At 41.4% G+C, this 20,302-nt stretch overlaps 1 protein-coding gene across 2 annotated transcripts; it reads right to left on the bottom strand.

Moving 5' to 3' along the window:
- Nucleotides 1-636: 636 nt before the first annotated feature.
- slc4a1b (solute carrier family 4 member 1b (Diego blood group)) lies at nt 637-13,563 on the bottom strand. Of its 2 annotated transcripts, XM_074620291.1 has the most exons (18): nt 13,525-13,563; nt 12,153-12,201; nt 10,041-10,223; nt 9,534-9,669; nt 8,140-8,212; nt 7,234-7,276; nt 6,509-6,693; nt 5,898-6,108; nt 5,601-5,804; nt 5,369-5,517; nt 5,002-5,196; nt 4,639-4,887; nt 4,413-4,502; nt 3,004-3,170; nt 2,668-2,909; nt 2,387-2,556; nt 1,562-1,735; nt 637-1,469 (listed from the first exon to the last, which is right to left on the bottom strand). In XM_074620291.1, exons 3-18 carry the CDS (start codon nt 10,195-10,197, stop codon nt 1,389-1,391), a joined length of 2,526 nt encoding a protein of 841 aa, XP_074476392.1. In that variant the 5' UTR covers nt 10,198-10,223; nt 12,153-12,201; nt 13,525-13,563; the 3' UTR covers nt 637-1,388. The 2 variants fall into 2 exon arrangements, with proteins under 2 accessions (XP_074476392.1, XP_074476393.1); XM_074620292.1 differs by lacking the exon at nt 12,153-12,201 and having other exon boundaries at nt 10,041-10,254; nt 13,525-13,556.
- Between the last annotated feature and the right edge of the window lie 6,739 nt (nt 13,564-20,302).

The raw sequence follows: 20,302 nt of genomic DNA, 5'->3' as shown, positions 1-20,302 counted from the left end.
TTGTTGTAGGTCTATGGTACGATGGTACGACAGAGTATTAGGGCCACATTGAGGAAAAATAAATAAATCTGAGATTACGAGAATAGAGTCATAGGTTCACGAGAAAAAAAGTCGTAATATTATGAGAATAAAATCAGAAATTTAAAACAGAAAAAGTTGTAATATTATGAGAATAAAATCAGAAATTTAAGAGAAAAAAAGTCGTAATATTATGAGAATAAAGTCATAGGTTTACGTGAAAAAAGTCCTAATATTATGAGAATAAAATCAGAAATTTAAGAGAAAAAAAGTTGTAATATTACCATAATAAAGTCAAAGGTTTACAAGAAAAACAGTCGTAGTATTATGAGAATAAAGTCATGATATTATTAAGTAGAAATTTTACGTGTTATTCCTTTTTTCTTGTAAAGTTAGGACTTTATTTTCGTAATATTACAACTTTTTTTCTCGTAAAGTTATGACTTTATTCTCGTTATATTACGACTTTTTTTTCTCATAAAGTTATGCCTTTATTCTTTTAATATTACGACTTTTTTGCAGCCCTAAAAAAGTAATAAATAGGATCGGCAGAACATTTCATTGGTCCCTGCTTTCCTTAAAGCCAATCACACCCAATGAAATTAAGTTGATGGGTCCTTTGGGAGGTAGTTTTTATTATTATTATTTATAGAGAGATGACAAGACAGCAACATAAAACACAAAATAAACTTAACAACATAAAAGAATGTTCCATGTTCTCTCTCTCTCTCTGTATTGCGTTACATTGGTGTTGCCAGTTTGATAATCTTTTCTAAAATATCTACAAGTTGCTTGCATCGTTGCCTAATGAATCACGTATTACTTCATTCAGAGTTTGTATTTCACTTGCATCAAGCGAGTGAGTACAATAATAACTTAAGTGGCACATGTTACAACATTACATTCAATGTGCGATCGCTTGGAAAAACATACAATTTGGGCTTTTAATACTACAATATTTTCCACTCAGCATTCAATCTGTCCATTTTTGTAGTGCTGGCATGATTGATTTTTTTTATGTCATGTATGAGTGCTTTTTCTAAATGTTTATCTTAGCCAATGTTATATGAATATGTCCACCTTCAGTAGTGTGTAAGCAAAAGCTAATAGAAACAAAACAACATAATGCAAATAATTCACCTGAGTGACTGTTGAAAACTCTTCAGGAATGTTTGGCGAAGACAATTTTTACAATATATTAATGTTCATCCATATTGACACTATAAAGATAGAATTTATATCTGCATTTTTCATGAAAAAAACACTCAAAACATGTTTGTGCTCATAAGTAGATGAAACATTCATACGAGCCACATATAAAATAAATATATTTTGTTAAAATAAAAGATGATAGCTGTCATGGAAGACATCTACAGCGGCATCTGAGTTTCACAGTATACATCCTGCCCCGGCTCCTCATCGAATGTCACTTTGGCGTCGTCAGCATCCAACTAAGACACAACAAACACCGGAAAAATGAATGCTTAATACTGCTTACATCTGCATTAATTTATTCAAATGACAGGAGGATGTATCCACTTACACATTTCATTTCCAGTTCAGTGAAGAAACGGCCGGTCATAAATATGCGTAGAGGGATGGTGAGGATGAGGATGAAGGGAAGTGCGAGGGACGCTGGACTGGACTTGACAATCCACAAAACTGCAAGGCACACTACCTGGATGACCGTGAACACGTGCATTCGTCCGGTGCTCACCTGTAGACAACATGTCAAAAATATCGGTCAGATAGACATAAATGCACACACGGATACTTTTTGTCTTTAGATGTGATTTATAGGCTCTCATAGTGGCCAACACATGTGACATATGAGTTCAAACGAGTGCTGTTATTCTCAAACACATTACTTTTAAAGAGGACCTATTATGCTTATTTTCAGGTGCATACTTGTATTTGAGGTTTCTATTAGAACATGTTTACATGCTTCAATGTTTAAAGAACGCTTTATTTGTGTCATACCGGCTGTGCTGCAGCACCTCTTTTCATCCTCTGTCTGAAACGCTCTGTTTAAGCTCCTGCCCCCCTCCTCCCGAAAAGCCCAGTCTGCTCTGATTGGTCAGCTGGCCCACTCTGTTGTGAATGGTCAACTGAACCAAACTCTTTGGACTCCGCTCTGGCACCGCTCTAACTTTTTTTGAGGGCATACCAAACTAGTCACTAAGCAGGTACTATGCAAATGTGTTACTTGGTGACATCACTATGTTAAGGAAGAAAAGGCGTGACTTCTAGCACAAAAGCATAATAGGTCCCCTTTAACACTTTTTACACAAATACTGGTCTATTTGGTGCATTTTCACTTAAGCAGCAACAGTCCATGGTTGTCATGTAATCACGGCGGGACTCTTACTCTGGTGGCGTAGGGTTCATCAGGGTGGTATTTCTTAGGGACGAGCAGAAGCAGTATACGATCCCACAGCTGGATGCCATTGAGTGATGTAACTCCCATGTAGAGAAAGATCCCAAACAAGGCCGACATGGGAATCAGCTTTAGGATTGGCTCCATCAGAATTGACAGCCCTTGACACAAAAAGACATTCAGATTAGTGTACTGTGCTTTAATGGCAGACCAGTAGATTTGTAGACCTGCCTGTCGTATAAAAGATACATTGATGATTAGACAGCACCTACCAACCAGCAACGCCACCAGAATGCCACTGATCCTCTGCTCCATCACCTTCTCAATCACAGGTTTCGGTCCTTTACTCATGACGGTGAGGGCGTTGGCGTGGGTGACGGATCGCACCGTGGCGGCGCTGAGCCACGGCACGCCAAATATCGCACCGAGTCCTCCCATGCCGACTAAAACCAGCAAGTCAAAGTGGAATCCGGAGCCTTTGACCATCTTCCTCTCTGGCTTACTCACAATCAGACTGTTAACAGATACATGCAACACATGAATCAAATTTGACTTTACGAGGTTGATAATTCAGTGAGTGATAATGTTGTTGAGATGTAACGACTCACGTCGTGATCTGAGACTCCAGAAAGATCAGAATGAAGACGAGCAGGGCCGGTACGCAGCATGCAATCATCACCCACACGGGGAAAACCTTGTGCTCTCCGAAGGGGTTGATGAGCCAGCCTCTTTTGGATGGGTTGGACACCATCAGACCTTTGGGAACCACGAGTTTCTGTAAAGAAAAAGCCACTAGTTTTAAAGAACTGTGTTAAAGGATTGATTCACAATGTTTCTCTGTCTTAAAACAATAGTGCCCATGTGTGCATTGAAACATTGTTGATACTGAAATCAAGTGAATATCTTCCAATGTCACAGTGTTTATAGCGTCTCTCTGTGTTTCTCTGTTGAGCTGCAGAGGAGGGATAGTAACAAAAAGATGAAATTTGCACTAAAAAGACTTTAACTTGGAAGATATTCACTTGATTTGATTAATTTGGACAACATATTAGCTTCAGATAAACTTTTGAATGTATTTTTGCACAGAAAGAGGACTATGGATTTTGTCCCCCATGACTTGAACCAGGATGATTAAAAACCAGGATGGAACAGGAGGAATTATTACAGCAAGCAAAACCTGTTTATATGGGCACCTGACTATTGTTTTACGTTATAGCTAGACCTATCTCCACAGTGCTGTGTCAGCGCTAAAGAAAGGTCGGGCTACACCCATTATCATTCTGCTATAGGGGAAAACCCCACTGGCTTGTTTGTATTTCTTTAAACCAATCACAATCGTCTTGGGCGACGCTAAGCACTGGATGCAGTGACGGTGCCCTTGCAAAACAGATAGCGGAAGAGGAGGAGAATGCCGCGTGAAATAAGTGTCCAATTACAAGCTTATACCCACACTTTTCTACATCCGATGAATCCAGTGGTGAAGGAAGTATTCAGATCCTTTACTTGTGTAAAAGTACTAATATCACACTGTGGAAATCCACTCCACTACAAGTAAAAGTCCTGCATTGAAAATGTTACTTAAGTAAAAGTATGTAAGTATTATCAGGAAATTGTAGTTAAAGTATTAAAGTAAAAGTACAGTAAATGCAGACATTTTTTTTTAATTATGAAAAATACATTTAAATAATTAAAAGGAAAAGCAGCAAATCTTCATGTTTGGGAAGATGGAACCATGAAATATTGAGAAATGACTTAAATGATTATGAAAGTAGTTGCCAATTATAATTTTTTTTGTCAATTGACTAATCATTTCAGCTCTACTTGTATAAAATGTTGAGTACCTTAAATTTGTACTTAAGTGCAGTACTCAAGTAAATGTACTTAGTTACATTCCAGCACTGGATGAGTCAGACTGTTTTAAGACAGACTTAAAAAACTGTGAACCTATCCTTTAACATTTCAGCTGAATAATGCATGAATTCACTGTTCAGCACGTGAACTGGATTTGGAGGCCGACCTGGGTGTAGGTATCATTTATGCTGTAGTCCACGACAATCATGAGGAAAATGGCAATAGGCACACCAAAGTCACCAAGCAGACGTCTGACCTGGTAAGCACAGATCAGATCAATGATTAAAGAGACATTTCATTAAACAGTTGATAACATAAATAACTTGTTCACTTATAATTGGAAAGCAGTATTTATTGAAACACTCTGGTGACGGCCGTTGGACCCAACTCACCTTTCCAGGAAGAAATGTGCCGTTCTTGAACTGGCGCAGGAAGAAAGCAATGAAGAAGCAGCCCAACATGAGGCACATGGAGAGCAGGGCTGTGTTGGGATAAGAAGGCTTGATGGTGTTGATGATAATGGTCGTGTTGCCGGTGGCGTTGTCATACATGATCGTCTCCTCCACCTTCGGGTGCCAGGGGTTTTCTAGAGTTCCATTCAGATGATCGTAATTCAGAACCAGCGGGTGAGTCTTAAAGGTCTAAAGAGAGGTCGGGAGATGAAGAAAGATTATAATCTGACCACGAGAGACAGCATTATAGTCACGGAATTTAAATGGAAAAATAAATGTGTGAAATGGATGACGATGGTTTACCCTCGCTAGCTTGGCAAAGGTTTCGTAGATGAAGATGAGGGAGATGAGGATGGAGAAGATCTCCTGGGTGAAGCGGGAGATGAAACGCACCAGGAAGCTGCCCTCGAAGGCCACAATGACCACCACAATGATGACCAGCCACACTCCAACCCACACTCTGCCCACAATATACTCAATCTCCTGGGACTTGCAGAACTGGATGAAGGAAACTGAGGATGAGTTGAACTCCAAGCAAATGAATTAAAGAAATAATGGGCTGTGGTATTAAAAAAAATGTGGTATGTATCACAAATCTGTCACAAAAATGAACTTCAGTGGGATCATATGGATCAGAAGAGACTCTACGTGATTCAGTGTTTTAACTTACGGCAAAGAAGGCTTCCTCGAACACTAACAGAGGACCAGAGAAACCAATGACCAGGACGGGCTGAGCGGCGATGAAGCAGAAGATAATCCCCTGAATGCTGGTGGAGATGAGGAGCTCTGAAACGCCCATCATGTCGTCCACCTTATCAGCTGGAGCAGCAAAGATGAGTATTATTATAGCACGCAACAGCAATACCACGTCTCATTCAAATAAAACAAATAAGCACACGTACCCAGCAGTCCTCCGAAGGTGACTGCGGGAGACAGGGCGGCGAAGTAGATGAAGATGACGGCAGCAAGGACCTGGGCGTTAAGAGCATCTGTGATGTCACTCTTGTAGTACTGGTAACGCCGCTTTACGTCTCGGATCATCCCGCCGAATGGGCGACCGGTACGGGACAGGGGGTCTTCGGGTGGGGGACCAGTAGAGATGGATACTGGGGGGGCAGGGTGGAAAGAATTTGTTTATGTGTACAGTATGTGTGGTATGACTGATAGTGTAGTTCTGGGTGTGTATTGACGGCACTCACCCCTGCGAGGTTTGGAGTCCAGGCGGACGGCGGTATCCGAGGACTGGACCCTGTCCTTCAGCAGTTTCTTCTGAAAGCTGATGATGGAGCTGAGCATCGCCTCGCTATGGATCTCCGTGGGCGGGATGACGATGCTGCAGTCCATGAAGTCAGCCACGGCGTCCGTCAGCTCGCGGGCGCTCTTTGCCTGAAACGCTGCCTGATTGAACACCTGGGGTGGGGATAGTGGAGGGGGTATTAGGAACGCACATTGCAGGGTCAGGGAGCATTTGACAAGGCGTACATACTCATTTCATTATAACTTTGGTGCAGAGTGGCAGTACAATTCTACATTCTAAACATTTCTTTCGTCTGGACAATTTTTATTGTTTGGAGTGTTTTGCAACAACAAATCGTGTATAGTCAGAAATATTCTTCAGGCAGCATCTGAAGAATCAAAATTATAAGATAAGTGTATGTTTATCATAGTGTTGTGGTGTTTGAATCCTGAGCTTGGACTCATTTGTGACTTAAATTATGATGACTAAAAGCAGGACTTTACTTTGTCTTTTAACTACTTTGTGTTCTGTTAATGTGTCACTGCTCACAGGTTTTTGTGCCAGCTAACTCACCTTGTCGGCCATTAGTGCTGCCATGGCTCGGCCAGTCTCGCGGTAGTCCATGTCAGTCTTGCTGGGGCCGACCAGAGCAAAGACGAAGCGCGCAGGCACCGGGGCCTCCAAGGCCGAGTCGAGCACAGTCGCTTCCTTCAGACGCACAAACACGACCGTAGGCCTCTCCAGAAAGTCCAAGGATCCTGGTTCAAAGAGAGAGAAGTATTATATTCATATAAACCAGGACTGTCAAAGTTAACGCGATGATAACGCGTTAACGCAAATTAGTTTTAATGCCACTAAATTCTTTAATGCATTAACGCTCATATCTAAAGCTAGAGTGAAGATACTGTAATCATATGAAACCATAAAACCTAAAGAATCCATTGGTACCAACCATGTCATACTAGCTCGTCACTAAGGAGGCAAAATAATACTTACGCTACATTTTAATAATAAATAATAATATAATAATAATAAATATATATATAAATGTGCATAAAGCAAGCATATTTGCCCACTCCCATGTTGATAAGAGTATTAAATACTTGACAAATCTCACTTTAAGGTACATTTTGAACAGATAAAAAATGTGCGATTAATTTGCGACTATTTGCTTGTGATTAATCGCAATTAAATATTTCAGTCGCTTGACAGCCCCTAATACAAATGCTTCAGCAGCAACAAACTCACACATACTGTACTCCAGAGCCTAAATAAAAACAACGCAAACACTGGCTTACCTACTAGCACCATGGAGGCCTCAACGCGGTCAGAGTCATCCCTCTAAAGAAACACAGAATGAGCAGACAGTGAGCAAACATCCTTCCCATCCTAATCATTATCACTATACTGTATCTTTCCTGAGTAGCTTACCTTGATAATATGTGCTGCTTGAAAGACAGCAGTGAGTTTAGATTATCTATTTAAGGAGAGACATCCTAAGTGAATAGAGTAAAAAAATAACTAATAGATATCACCATGAAACTTCCCCAGTTGATAAGTTTAAATTAAGATAATTCCTTTTTTTTTATATTTTCTGAAATTTTATGTTTAAATATACAAATGAGGCATTGCCTAATGCTAAGTTTTAGAGAATAAGGACAAAATCTACAGACGCAAAGAGACAATGTGTAGTGAAATAAACACCTAAATGTGTATTTTGGATGCTTTCTTTCAACTAGTCTGAAAGAAGACATGTTATAGAAGCAAAATAGCTCAAAATCTCACAATCGCTCTAAATCAAATCCGTGATTGTATTTTTGCACTTTTTTCCCCAGGAAGAAATTACAATCCGAGCATCACATCTGTGTGAAAATACTTACTTAACAAGTCAAGTCTTGTGTCCCGGCCGTTAAAACTGAATACGTTCCATTGAGCACATAAATAAAACAATATGTGCGGAAATTTAAAAGAAGAATTAATCCAAAAAATGGAGGAGATGTGTATAAGAACAAAAAATCTGAATGTGCATCTAAAAAGAGACAGAATCCTCTGAAAGCTTTACTCTTCTGAAGGACTTTCTCTAAATGGTCCAGAGGTCACTTTCACCTTTAAGTTCACTGCCATCCTCTCACCATTGTCATGTTATTAGATCATGTTATCACCACATTCATGATGTGGGTGATCTCATCAGTGGAGGAACTCACCCTGTCCTTGACTGAGAACTTCTGCAGGTCCACCCCATCAGTCAGGGCCTGTCTCTCCGGGTCATCTGATTGGCTGGAGGGAGAAAACAACACGTGTCATTGGCTGTTTTAGTGTCAGACTGAAGACTGAAGGGCTGCGATGACAGAAAATGTAATCATTCTCGGATAGTCGCCATGTACAGGAGAAAGGAGTGAGTAAACATTCAACAAAATAGGTGATTAGGAAGATTTCGTTATCTTTGGACAGAGCCACGCTAGATGTTTCCCCCGTTTACAGTCTTTATCCTAAGCTAAGCTTAGCAGCTGCGGGCTGTAGCTTCATATTTACTGTACAGACATGAGATCAATCTTCTAATCTAACTCTCAGCAAGAAAGCACATTCGCGTATTTCTCAGAATGTCAAACTAATCCTTTAAAGGCTGATTTTACTTGAGAAAGTAATAAAACTTAAAATCTTATTAAAATGGACATGTGTAACTAAAATGCTCTGTGGGCTTTGATCTAAATTACACAGACTTTTCATTTAGATTTATTTGCTTTTTGAACAAACAACAGTGACAGTAGAAACCAGAGGTGTGGACTTGAGTCACAAATTTCCCCCCATACCCAAAGATTAAAAAGTATGTTATTTAAAAAGTTTGTGCACAAAGACGATCAACTGCCCAGTACCGGAGATTTCTCGGAAACGTCAGAGATGTTGGGTTTATTTACTTTTTGAGAGATCCTGTATTGGATTGTTTGGGAAGAGAATTTACTCGTAGGGAAAAAAACTGAACTGGACTGAAAAAACTGAATTTCTATCTTTTGTAGTTTCTTGCTGAATCCCTGAAAAGTGGTGTTTTTGTACGCTTTATTGTTGGTGAATATTATTGGGAATTGCATTTGATTACACTTAATTCCCCAGATCCACTTTGTTTGAATCAATCCGACAGCATCCAATCAAGTTGCAGGAGAAAACCATGAAGAACTAACGTTTCCTTACTGAGCACCAGTTAGCGTCAGTTACTCTGTTGTTAAAATGGCATTACATTTGGTGAAGAGCGCATTATGACTTGTTTAGGCCTCAAAACTCAAAGTTTAGGACTTGGGACTTGAGTGTAAAGACTTGAGACTTACTTGTGACTAGCAAAACAATGACTTGGTCCCACCTCTGGTATGTACCCTTTATAAGTGTGAGGTAACTACAGTCCACATTGGTCACCTTTAATAAAGACTTGAGCAGTGGTTTGGTGGTCAGAGACAGTGTTTCATAATCACAGGTTTGATCTCCACAATAGCTGCGTGTTGTGTTCGACTTTCTCTGAGCCAGATACTCGCAGCTTTCGATAAGAGCATCATAAATGTAGGTCATTTATGTTTGAGTCACTGTTGGGTGATGTCGTGAAAGGATATACCTGCGGTTCTGAAGCAGAGCTTTCAGCACGCCGTCCCGGTCCCCGGGTCTGATCTCCTTCTTGTTAACCATCTCGTTGACCATCTTCTCCGCGATGCTGAACATTGTCCGCTCTTCACAGTCGAAAATTGTCACACCTTGACAAAGGAACATGTTGGAAAATATTCAGGGGTGATCATAGAGAGGAGGTTGTGGTTTGAGGTTCAGACAAAATGAGAGCTAGAAAGAAGTGCTGAGAGTGCCGGTGCCATTTTAAGGGTTTCATTTTGGCTCTTCCATGGTGAAACCTACTATCAGAGAAAATGCAGGGAAGCAGGAAATGAGCACTCTATTTCCTTTCTCTTAGTAAGACAACAAGTACGCTAAGTTACGTAAGTACCTCAAAAGCTTACTTAAGTACAGTACTTGAGTAAATGTACTTTACTTTCCATCACTGAAAATAATACATGGACATAGCTTGATTTATATAAAAAAAACCTCCTCATGTTTTGATTGCTATCCCTCTGACCTGTGTTCATGGTGCGTCGGAGCTGGATGAGGCTCTTGAAGGTGAGGTAGGAGATGCTGGACGACGCCCACGTCCCGGCCTGCGGGTCGAAGCTCTCCTCGTAGCCCCCCCATCGGCCCGTCTCCTGCCAGCAGGTCTGCTGATCCTGGTCCTTCATTAGCGCTCCTTCAGCACCACGTACCTCTGAAGGCACAGAGAGAGACAAAGGTAAACACTGGCTGATGAGGACATGAGTGTAGGACACAAAACATGCTTGTGTCCTTGAGACAGAGGGAAAATCTCAGACGGGGCAGGTGGTTGAATTAAACTCGCAGCGCCTCCCACAATTACAGCTTTAAGCGTGTGGTGAACGACTGTGGGTTCACTGGCCACTTCCTACCTGTCAGTGTGTTTCACTGGGAGGGAATATGTTGTCTCCATCTAACCTGAAAATGGCTTTTATATCAAGTAAATGTCAGTTATTTTTAGGTTAAAGGATGGTTCATAGCAACTCGCATACATGCCCATATGTACATTGAAAGAGTTTTTGGGTTGCAGTAATTGTCTTACCAAAGTTGTACCAAATTCTTCTACTCTTAATGTCCCTCCATTGGAGCTCAACAAAGAACAACTAACCAGGGAAACACAAAGAGGGAATTTGGCACTAAAAAGTCTGTAATTTCTCTTGATCTGACTTCACTCTGACCTTTGAAGCCTCATATTCACTTCAATTGAACTTTAACAATTCCCAACTGTTTGAATGTACATACAGTATATTGGTATGTGAGTGAACATATCCTTCATCTATAAATAAGGTGACAATGTAATGCAGATGATGCATTATGAATAAGATAATGTGTAATATGCTATTTATAATAATAATGATATTAATACATTTTTAAAGGTGCAAAATGCGAGATTGGGAGCATTTCTATTGCCTCCACATGGCTCTCAACATGGCGACAGCTGAGCTGGTGGCTCGAAGCTAACGGTGCTAACAGTGAAAACAACTGCAACACTGCTGACAGAGCTAACAGTGTTAACCTAAGGGGGAACCGGAGGGTGGGCGCTACGCTTCCATGACAACGCCTTCAGTTGGGACGGCGTTATCAGCTGTAACCGCTGTATGAGAGCAGTGCAGAGTGGCGGCCGTGAGCTAGCCAGTGGGGCACGCCCACATGGACTAAAAGGCATGTGCTGCTGGCCTGGCTATGTCAACAAAGCAAGGAGAAGCTCGGATTACAACACACAGAGGGAGAGCGACTTCATTCTCTGCTCAGGTAGACATTACTCTTCTGTATCTTTACATAGCTAATAGGTTGCTGTTATATTAATGCTCTGAAAATCATATAGAGCACCTTTAAACACAGTTAGAAAGTGTTTTACAGTAAAAAACAACAAAGCAAAACAGAGAGAATTGGTAAAATTTGCCAGAACAATGAGGCACCAAGGCAGAAGAATAATATTGATAAAATAAACAGAATAAAAACTATTTTAAAAATGGAATGAATTAAAAAAAAATACAACAGTAAAGGTGAATTTTAGATGACGGCTTGCCTGTTACTGTGTATGTGATGTTACTATTGTTTAAAATTTCATCAAGAGTTACTTGAAATGAGCACAATACTGGAGAAAGAAAGCCAGAGAATCACTTTGTGATTTCCTACATTTCCCAGAATGACTTTGAACAAACCTTCCTGAATATTTCTGAGCTTGTTGCCTTCAGCTGAAGGTTATAGTTGTGGATGAAGAGAGCAGCATGCCTCAGAGAGATACGCTCTCCTCAGAGCAGGATCAGATAAAACCACATTCACGCTTCACCACAGAACAGAAACACTGATGATATTTTGGGTGTTGAGTGTCAGACTGAGTGACTGTTATTACAATAATCCTCCTGGCAGCATCGGTGTGGATATGGATCAGGCTAATGTAGAAAGGTGGTGACACTTGCGTGTGTCTATAAGATAAACATGTTGGTCGTCCCGCCTCAACAACTGGCCGGCTCCAGGCTCTGGGCCACTGCTAGTTTCCGGTGTGGACGTGAATGACGGCTCAGACTGGACATGTTTGGACTGTCAATACGTGTCGTGTGCCGGAGTGGAGATACAGTGTGTGTGTGTGTGTGTCCCTTACCTTACACTCTGCACAGTGTGTAAGGTGTTGGCGTTGACGTACCAGGCAGCTGGAACAGACACAATGGACCCACTTAAAAACCACTCTGTTTTTCATCACTAAGACATTTTTTCCAATAACATAGTCCATAATATCAACTGAGAATATGATCTTTGAATTCACTTTCACACACGTTTTAAAGTTTGAATAAAATGTGTGTTTGGGTGTATTTCACTTTAATTTTGCATGTTCAAAGTGGTACAAGAATGAACTGAGTGAATGAATGTTTAAATTTGCAATAATAAAGAAATATGGATTCAGGTTGACTTCAGTCTTATGTAAGATATCTGCAGTGTCCATTTGATCTCAGATTGGACCGGAGCGCTGAAGTTGTGTGTGACAACAGAATGATTTATTTCCAAAACATAGCTGAGCAAAGGGGTGGAAGGTTCAGATTAGACCGACTGACTAGACGCTGTCTACAGTGCATGCATGTGTGTGTGCGTGTGTGAGTGTACGTGTGCGCGTGTGTGTGCATAATTGAATCATCAAGTACAAATTTGCAAGTTTTTATATGTACAGTGAATAAGTACATGAGTAGGTTTAAGTGCAGTGTGCACACACTGGTACAGTGTCAGCAATAATATATGTGTGTGTGCCTCAAATGGCATCGAGGTGATAATACATTTGTAACTTTATTGGTTCGGTTTTGCAGACAAATATGCATCTAACACACACATAGACACTTAAAGAAAAATACATATTTATAGATGTTTCAAAAAGCAACGTATTCGTACAATTTTTTGGGTTATCGTTAATAAGCATGTGTAACGATAATCATTTATTTTAATTTCTCAAGAAAATATAACTGCACAAGCAATTTTTTTATGCAAATTCAGACTTTTTTTTCCTCCACATTAAATAATTTGAGAGTTTTTATTAACTGATCATTCAAACACAAGTCAGGCCTTCTTTTAACTCTAAATTGAAGGATTAAATTTGAGCCAAACACTTATGTACTCCAGTAAATGACACTGGACCTGCTGTGTAGTCTTGAAGATGTTTTAATGGATCACTGAGAGCCTCAGTAGTATCGCTGTAGGCATTTAGTAATGAATGTTAAATTTCCACCTCAGTTTTTGCACTTTAAATCTGGAAGATTCAATGCATACTTTCTTGAAAAGTGTTTGCAAAGATTTGTTCGTACATATTTTGAGTACGACTAAACAGAAAACCTTGCACTAATCTTTGAAAATCATCCCACTGCAGCATTGATGATAAGACAATAACAGTAAATGTGCAAGAAACTCCCATATTTTTTATGCTTCAAAGCTTTACTTGTATCGTTGCACAAATACCATTCATAACTCCAACAGGAAAAGGTGACACTTACCTCCTGCAGGCACTCAGCAGTGACAAGTGACTGACCCCAGAATGGCCAAAAAGCGTGACTTTATAAACACCACCTCTTTAAAGCTGCCTATATGTGCGGGTGCATCCTGCCTGATAATGGGTGGGACTAACACACACACACACACACACACATTGTTGTGTTCTGGTCTCACCCATAATATTGATAGTAAATACAGCGACTTGGTGTGTGCAGAAAACCAGTCGCACTGTGTCATTATCCAACCAGCATCTTATCGCATTTATTGTCTGTGTTTGTGAGGACAACAGAGACTTGGATTACAGTGGCTGGGCCTGCACGCTCACCTTCAACGCCGCCAGGGTGGAGAGAGAAACTTTAGATGAAGACGCCTTTCATCTTCCTCTCCCTCCGAGATGGTTGACATCTTGTATCCGTCCATTGCCTGAAACTGAGGCCTGAGACATGAAACACACTATTAATGACCTGTACATTAGAGTAGGACACTGAACCTGCTGGCAAAAAAAAGTTAAGGTGGCTTACCCTCTGGAAGAGATGTAAGATGAACATTCTGGTTCATTTTTGCTCTGTTAAAGTGAAACACAACAACACATTTAACCATTTAGCCAACCGGATTGTGATGGCTAGACGACTGGGTCAGAGCATCTCCAAAACTGCAGCTCTTGTGAGATGTTCCCGGTCTGCAGTGGTCAGGACCTACCAAAAGTGGTCCAAGGAAGGAAAACCGGTGAACCGGCGACAGGGTCAGACCCAAGGCTCATTGATGCATGTCGGGAGCGAAGGCTGGCCCGTGTTGTCCGATCCAATAGAAGAGCAACTGTAGCTCAAATTGCTGAAAAAGTTAATGCTGGTTCTGATAGAAAGGTGTCAGAACACACAGTGCATCGCAGTTTGTTGCGTATGGGGCTGTGTAGCCCCAGACCGGTCAGGGTGCCCATGCTGTCATAATGTTATGGCTGATCGGTGTATAATCTTCACAGTGTGTTGCATCTGTTTTTACCTGACATTATCACACACACATGTGCTGTATATATGCTTTTACACCAGCATGGCTGCACACATGCATCTATATAAAGCATATATAAACCCACGTGCATTCTTACAGATATCTGATATCTTTTTCGCTCTTTAAACTACGTCACCAAAGCACTTTCCCTGAGCGTTTAATATTGACGCGGATGGGTTTACATTGTAGTTAATAGAAAGCCCGGAGCATCTCATGTCGAACGCTGATGGCTGTGACAAAGCGTCGGTATTTGACGCCCTGGGAATGAGAACGGGCTGGGCTTTGAGGTATGTTCACATTCAGTAAATGATACTGTTAGAATCCCCGAGCGGTCATGGAGGAAATGAGGATCAGTCTGGATGGCATTTCAGCATAATAGCATTTATTTTCCTTTTCACACCCGTCACACATGTTGCCTCCACCGTAGTATTCCCCCAAATGGACCCAAACTCATGGTTTTTTATACTCCCCTATATTGGCCCATACCATTTCCAAAACAACACCACACCAATATACAAAAATATCCACATTTATATACCTAAAGACATTTCCCACATATAAATCCTCTTAATAAATACATACACACCTAACTATCTTCAATAAATATCCATAAACATTACCCTTTCACAAATACACAATAAACAGTCCCGCCGAACTCCCCTCCACCCACTTCCCACTGGTTTCGCCCTCCCGGAACTATTAATAGGGCGCGAGTCCCCGGGGATCTCTTTCACCTGCGCACCTTGGGAGACGGAAACCGGAAGTAGTAAGTGGGGCATGTTATTGACGGTTTTAATTAATTAATACCTCTGTGTGTTCCTTAAGTGTATTCAATAATACATACGTCTAGTAATTATAGTTAAACATACACACCAATTACTATATTACTCCCGTAACGGCGAGCCGTCGTTACATTTCCTCCCCTCCTCTCCAAAGAGTACAGTACCTCAATTTTCATGTACTCTGGAGAGACAGTCTGCTACCAGGTTGGCCTTTCCTGCCCGGTACTGGACTGTGAAGTCGTAGGGTTGCAGGGACAGGTACCACCCTGTGATACGTGTATTCGAGTCCTTCATCCGGTTCAGCCACTGCAGAGCCCGATGATCCGTCTCAAGGCAGAAGTGACGTCCCAGCAAGTAGTACCTCAGTGAATCAACGGCCCACTTCATGGCTAGACACTCCTTCTCCACTGTGGAGTACCTTGTCTCCCGGTCCAGGAGTTTGCGGCTCAGGAACAATACAGGACGCCTCTCCCCCTCAGCCTCCTGTAGCAGCACTGCTCCAAGGCCGACACCAGAAGCATCCGTCTGCAGTGTGAATGGCTGAGAGAAGTCAGGAGTGTGTAGAACAGACTCACTTGTGATGGCACTCTTGAGATCCTTGAAGGCCCTGTCACACTCTTCATTCCATCTCACTCTGTTTGGGGCTGAGGCCTTGGTGAGGTCAGTAAGGACAGCTGCCCTCTCAGAAAGGTGGGGGATGAACTTGCTGTACCAACCCACCAGCCCCATAAAGGCACGCACCTTCTTCTTGGTGGTGGGCACCGGATACGAGTGGATGGCATCCACCTTCCCCACTCGAGGCTTGACCACCCCTTGTCCAACGACATGGCCCAGGTACTCCACCTGTTCCCGTGCAAAAGCACACTTGTTTGGATTGATGGTTAGCCCGGCTGTCTTGATCAGGTGGAGGACCCGTTGCAGGTGAGCCATATGTTCCTCCCGTGTCTGGCTGAAGATGACAACATCATCCAAGTAGGCGGCTGCAAACTGTGGCACCTCCCTCAACACTTGGTCCATGAGTCGTTGGAAGGTTGCTGGCGCCCCATGGAGACCAAACGGCATCACCCTGAACTGAAACATGCCATAGGGCGTCTTGAATGCTGTCAGCTCCCTGGACTCAGGTGCCAGGGCCAGCTGCCAGTACCCCTTACTCAGGTCAAGCGTGGTGATGAACGTGGACCTCCCAACTCTTTCCAGCAACTCATCGATGCGGGGCATTGGGTAGGTTTCAAACTTTGAGACTGCATTGAGGTACCTGAAGTCAATACAGAACCTCAGTGAGCCATCTTTTTTAGGTACCAACACAACAGGACTGCACCACTCACTGGTTGATGTCTCAATTATTCCCAGCTGCAACATCAGTTCAATCTCCTTCTTGAACTCTGGTACCAAACATTCAGGGATCCTATAGCTCTTCCGGCGGGGAGCAGCCTCTCCCTTCAGATGGACCTTGTGCTGGACCAGAGTTGTGAAGCCAGGTTTTTCTTGGAAAAGCTCTGGATCCAGCAAGGCTTTTATCCCCCTTCTGACACCACTTGTTAGAATCCCCGAGCGGTCATGGAGGAAATGAGGATCAGTCTGGATGGCATTTCAGCATAATAGCATTTATTTTCCTTTTCACACCCGTCACACCCGTCACACATGTTGCCTCCACCGTAGTATTCCCCCAAATGGACCCAAACTCATGGTTTTTATACTCCCCTATATTGGCCCATACCATTTCCAAAACAACACCACACCAATATACAAAAATATCCACATTTATATACCTAAACATAACATCCTTCAAACTTTTCCATTATTTGAATAAATACTGATTTTAAAATGTTTTGCCTGTTCTCAATGTTGGAATGAATATTCAGATCCTTTACTTAAGTAAAAGTAGCAATACTGTCATATAAAAATACTTTATTACAAGTAAAGTCCTCACTGAAAATGTCACTTAAGTAAAAGTACATAATTACTAGTAGTAAAAAATGTTAATTAAAGTATCAAAAGTAAAAGAAACATGACCCATGTTAGTATTATACTATTTTATTGTTGGATGATTATTACTGATACATGGTGGAGTTAATTTGAACTATTTGCATACTGGTAGGAACAGTTTAATCTGTAACAATGCGTCATATTTTATGAGCTCATTATATGTTTTGTATATAAAAGGTTAAATTGTAGAGTAATGCTGTCAGATAAATGCAGTGCAGTAAAAAAAAAGTACATTTCCTTCTGAATTGTAGTGAAGTAGAAGTACAAAGTGACGTAAAATGGGAATACTCAAGTAAACTACAAGTACCTAAATGTTCTAGACATCTACAGTAGATTAGCTGACCTGACCTCAGTCCAATACAGTAAGTATAGAAGTGTTTAGTATACAAATATTGAAACAAACTGTAAATAGAGGAAAGCAGCAGCTTTCGTGCTCAGTCGTGATGCATCATTAGTTCTATAAGCAGAATTTATTAAAATGTTTTATTTTGTTCAGTCTTCAGTTTGTAAATTGTGATCGGGGACATAGGAGGGCATTGATTACAGATAGTTTCACGTATGATCCTCCTCTTTAATGGATTAATAATAAAACTCAAAATCATTTCTGGTGCTGTTTGCACCAACAGTCTACTTCCCTACACCCTGAGGTACCCCTTGTCAAAAGTTAACATTACCCAACGACGTCAGCATTGTTCAGGAGTCATTAGCCGTTCAGTATAAGCTGACTTGGGAACCCTCAGACCACAGACCCTGTTTTAAAGGGGCCAACATGCAGAGGCTTAAACAACAGTAACCCACCCCTCCCTCACTCGGACAGAAGCAAGATAAAAGCCGTCCAGAGGCGCAGGGATGCTATCAGCTGTCCACATCTGGCTCACACAAGGGGCTATCCTACTAAAGACAACCCCTCCCTGACCTCCTCACCACACCCAGCCAGGGGCCACAGGTAGATGCTCCCGCTCAGTTGTGAAAGATATGGTTAAAAGAGGCCATAGTGGAGCATTTCACTATTGTCATATTTTCAATAAGACAATAGTAGTCAATTGTCAAACAATTAAACTTTTAGCAGCATGCCACAGATGCTCTCTCAGTACGATTCAATGGCAAATATAAAATGATTCAACAACTCAACAACAGTGGAAGAGATTTGACAATGAGGTTTGAGCCAGAGGAGCTATAACTGGTGCTGTCGTAGTAGAGGTGTGTGCATGGTGCTGATATGACAACTCACAGGGTTATTTTGAGAATATAGTGACAACACTACAGTGGGAGAGGCGTAATCTACTGAATGCATGGCAACAAGCCAAAATGAGCAAAACAAAAGCAACTATCATTGAAAAAAACAAAAAGCCTGCAGCTGGCGATCACCTCAATTCATTTATCTTTAAAATGATAAAACCAGTAGTGCAAATGCTGTATTTTAGTACAATTTTGGGGTAATTGTACCTGAAGTATTTCTATTTTAACCATTCTCATTCCCAGTGTCAAATACAGTCACTTTGTCGCCCTTGACGTGTGATACTGACCTTTTAGCTTCTGTATGAGACGCACCAGGCTTTCCATTAACTACAATAGCCGTGTTTCCATTCACATATTTTTTATCGGATTAGAAAAGCTGTATGGAAACGGAAAATTTTATTAAATGTCATCAATTGCGGAGAAAAGTTTCCGCTCGCTTGAGGTGTTTTTTTGTCTTTTTCGAAAAAGAGTTGATGCGCTAAATGGATTATGGAAACACCTTTGCCAAATAAATTCTAACATAGCAAACATTTAACTCACGTGACTAATCAGCTGTTTCCACTGTTGGCGTCTTCTCGGATGTTCGGTAATTCATGCGAATGCTTGTCTTCGTCTCCAGACAACATGAAACATTACTAGCTGACATGAAAGAACAATTACAACTTGCCGAATTGAAACAAATTCCTGAAGACCTCTCTCCATTTCTCTCTCGTAGATGGTTAGATGGCCAAGGCGACTTGTTTTGTTTTTGGTTTGCAACCTCTACTTCTTCGTCTGCTCTGTTTACTGGCAGATTACAGCCATGTGTAGCCTATAGAAGCAACTTCAGACCAAACTGTGAGGAATCCTTTAAACAATACATAATAGTTACTAATAGTTTTGACACATCACATTTTGCTGCTAATATGTCTGTACTTTGACTCAAATACTGTGTATTTAAAGAAAAAATAAGCAAACTACAACTACTATTTGCTAGTGAGAATAGTTTATATGACATAGGAATGCCTCACAATGTTGAAATCTACATGCATTATGTTTCACATGACTGCATTCTTTAAAATGTTGACAGATGGAGCCAGAGGTGAAGAAGCTACTATCAGTCAGTGGAAAGAGGTCAGAGAGTATCAGTGGGGTCCACATGCACATGGGAGAAGTTGCCTTCTACTAGCTTAGGTTTAGGAAACAACAAAGGTTTGTTTTAAAATAAATCCATTAGAAAGCCCTCAAGGAAAACGTCTCCCATGTGCGGTCCACACGTCGCTCCCTGCACCGATCAGTTATCTTGGTCCTGATAGAAAAAAATACCAGATAGAGAGCTGACCAAACCCTGTTGAGTGAATGATTCTTTCTACTTCTTGACCCAACAGAAAGGGTTAAAGGGAAGTTTACTTGGTTAGGATCATGCTTACAGATGGTTGCAGGCAGGCGGGCAGGATCAGGCAACGACAACCCCAGAAACCAGCAGGCAGGCAGGCAGGACATCCACAACAGGTAGTCAGAGGAGGAAACGGGCAACGATCCGGCAGATTGCATCTGGAAAACTGTCCAGAGCCGAGGAGCAGCAGCTGTGCAGGCAGGAGGCTGATGACAAGAGAGGTCAGGTGATCAACAGAGGAGAGAAACCTACAGATAGATAGACAGATAGATAGATAGATAGATAGATAGATAGATAGATAGATAGATAGATAGATAGATAGAGAATCAAGCAGGTGTAGATTACTTATCAAGCATTCATGACAAACTACAGTACAACCCCATGTAAAGCATA

This window comes from Sebastes fasciatus, chromosome 20 (assembly GCF_043250625.1).
Source record: "Sebastes fasciatus isolate fSebFas1 chromosome 20, fSebFas1.pri, whole genome shotgun sequence".
In the NCBI taxonomy this organism is placed as follows: domain Eukaryota; kingdom Metazoa; phylum Chordata; class Actinopteri; order Perciformes; family Sebastidae; genus Sebastes; species Sebastes fasciatus.
Note: the sequence above shows the minus strand (reverse complement) of the source record. Positions and strands in the feature narration are given on the sequence as shown.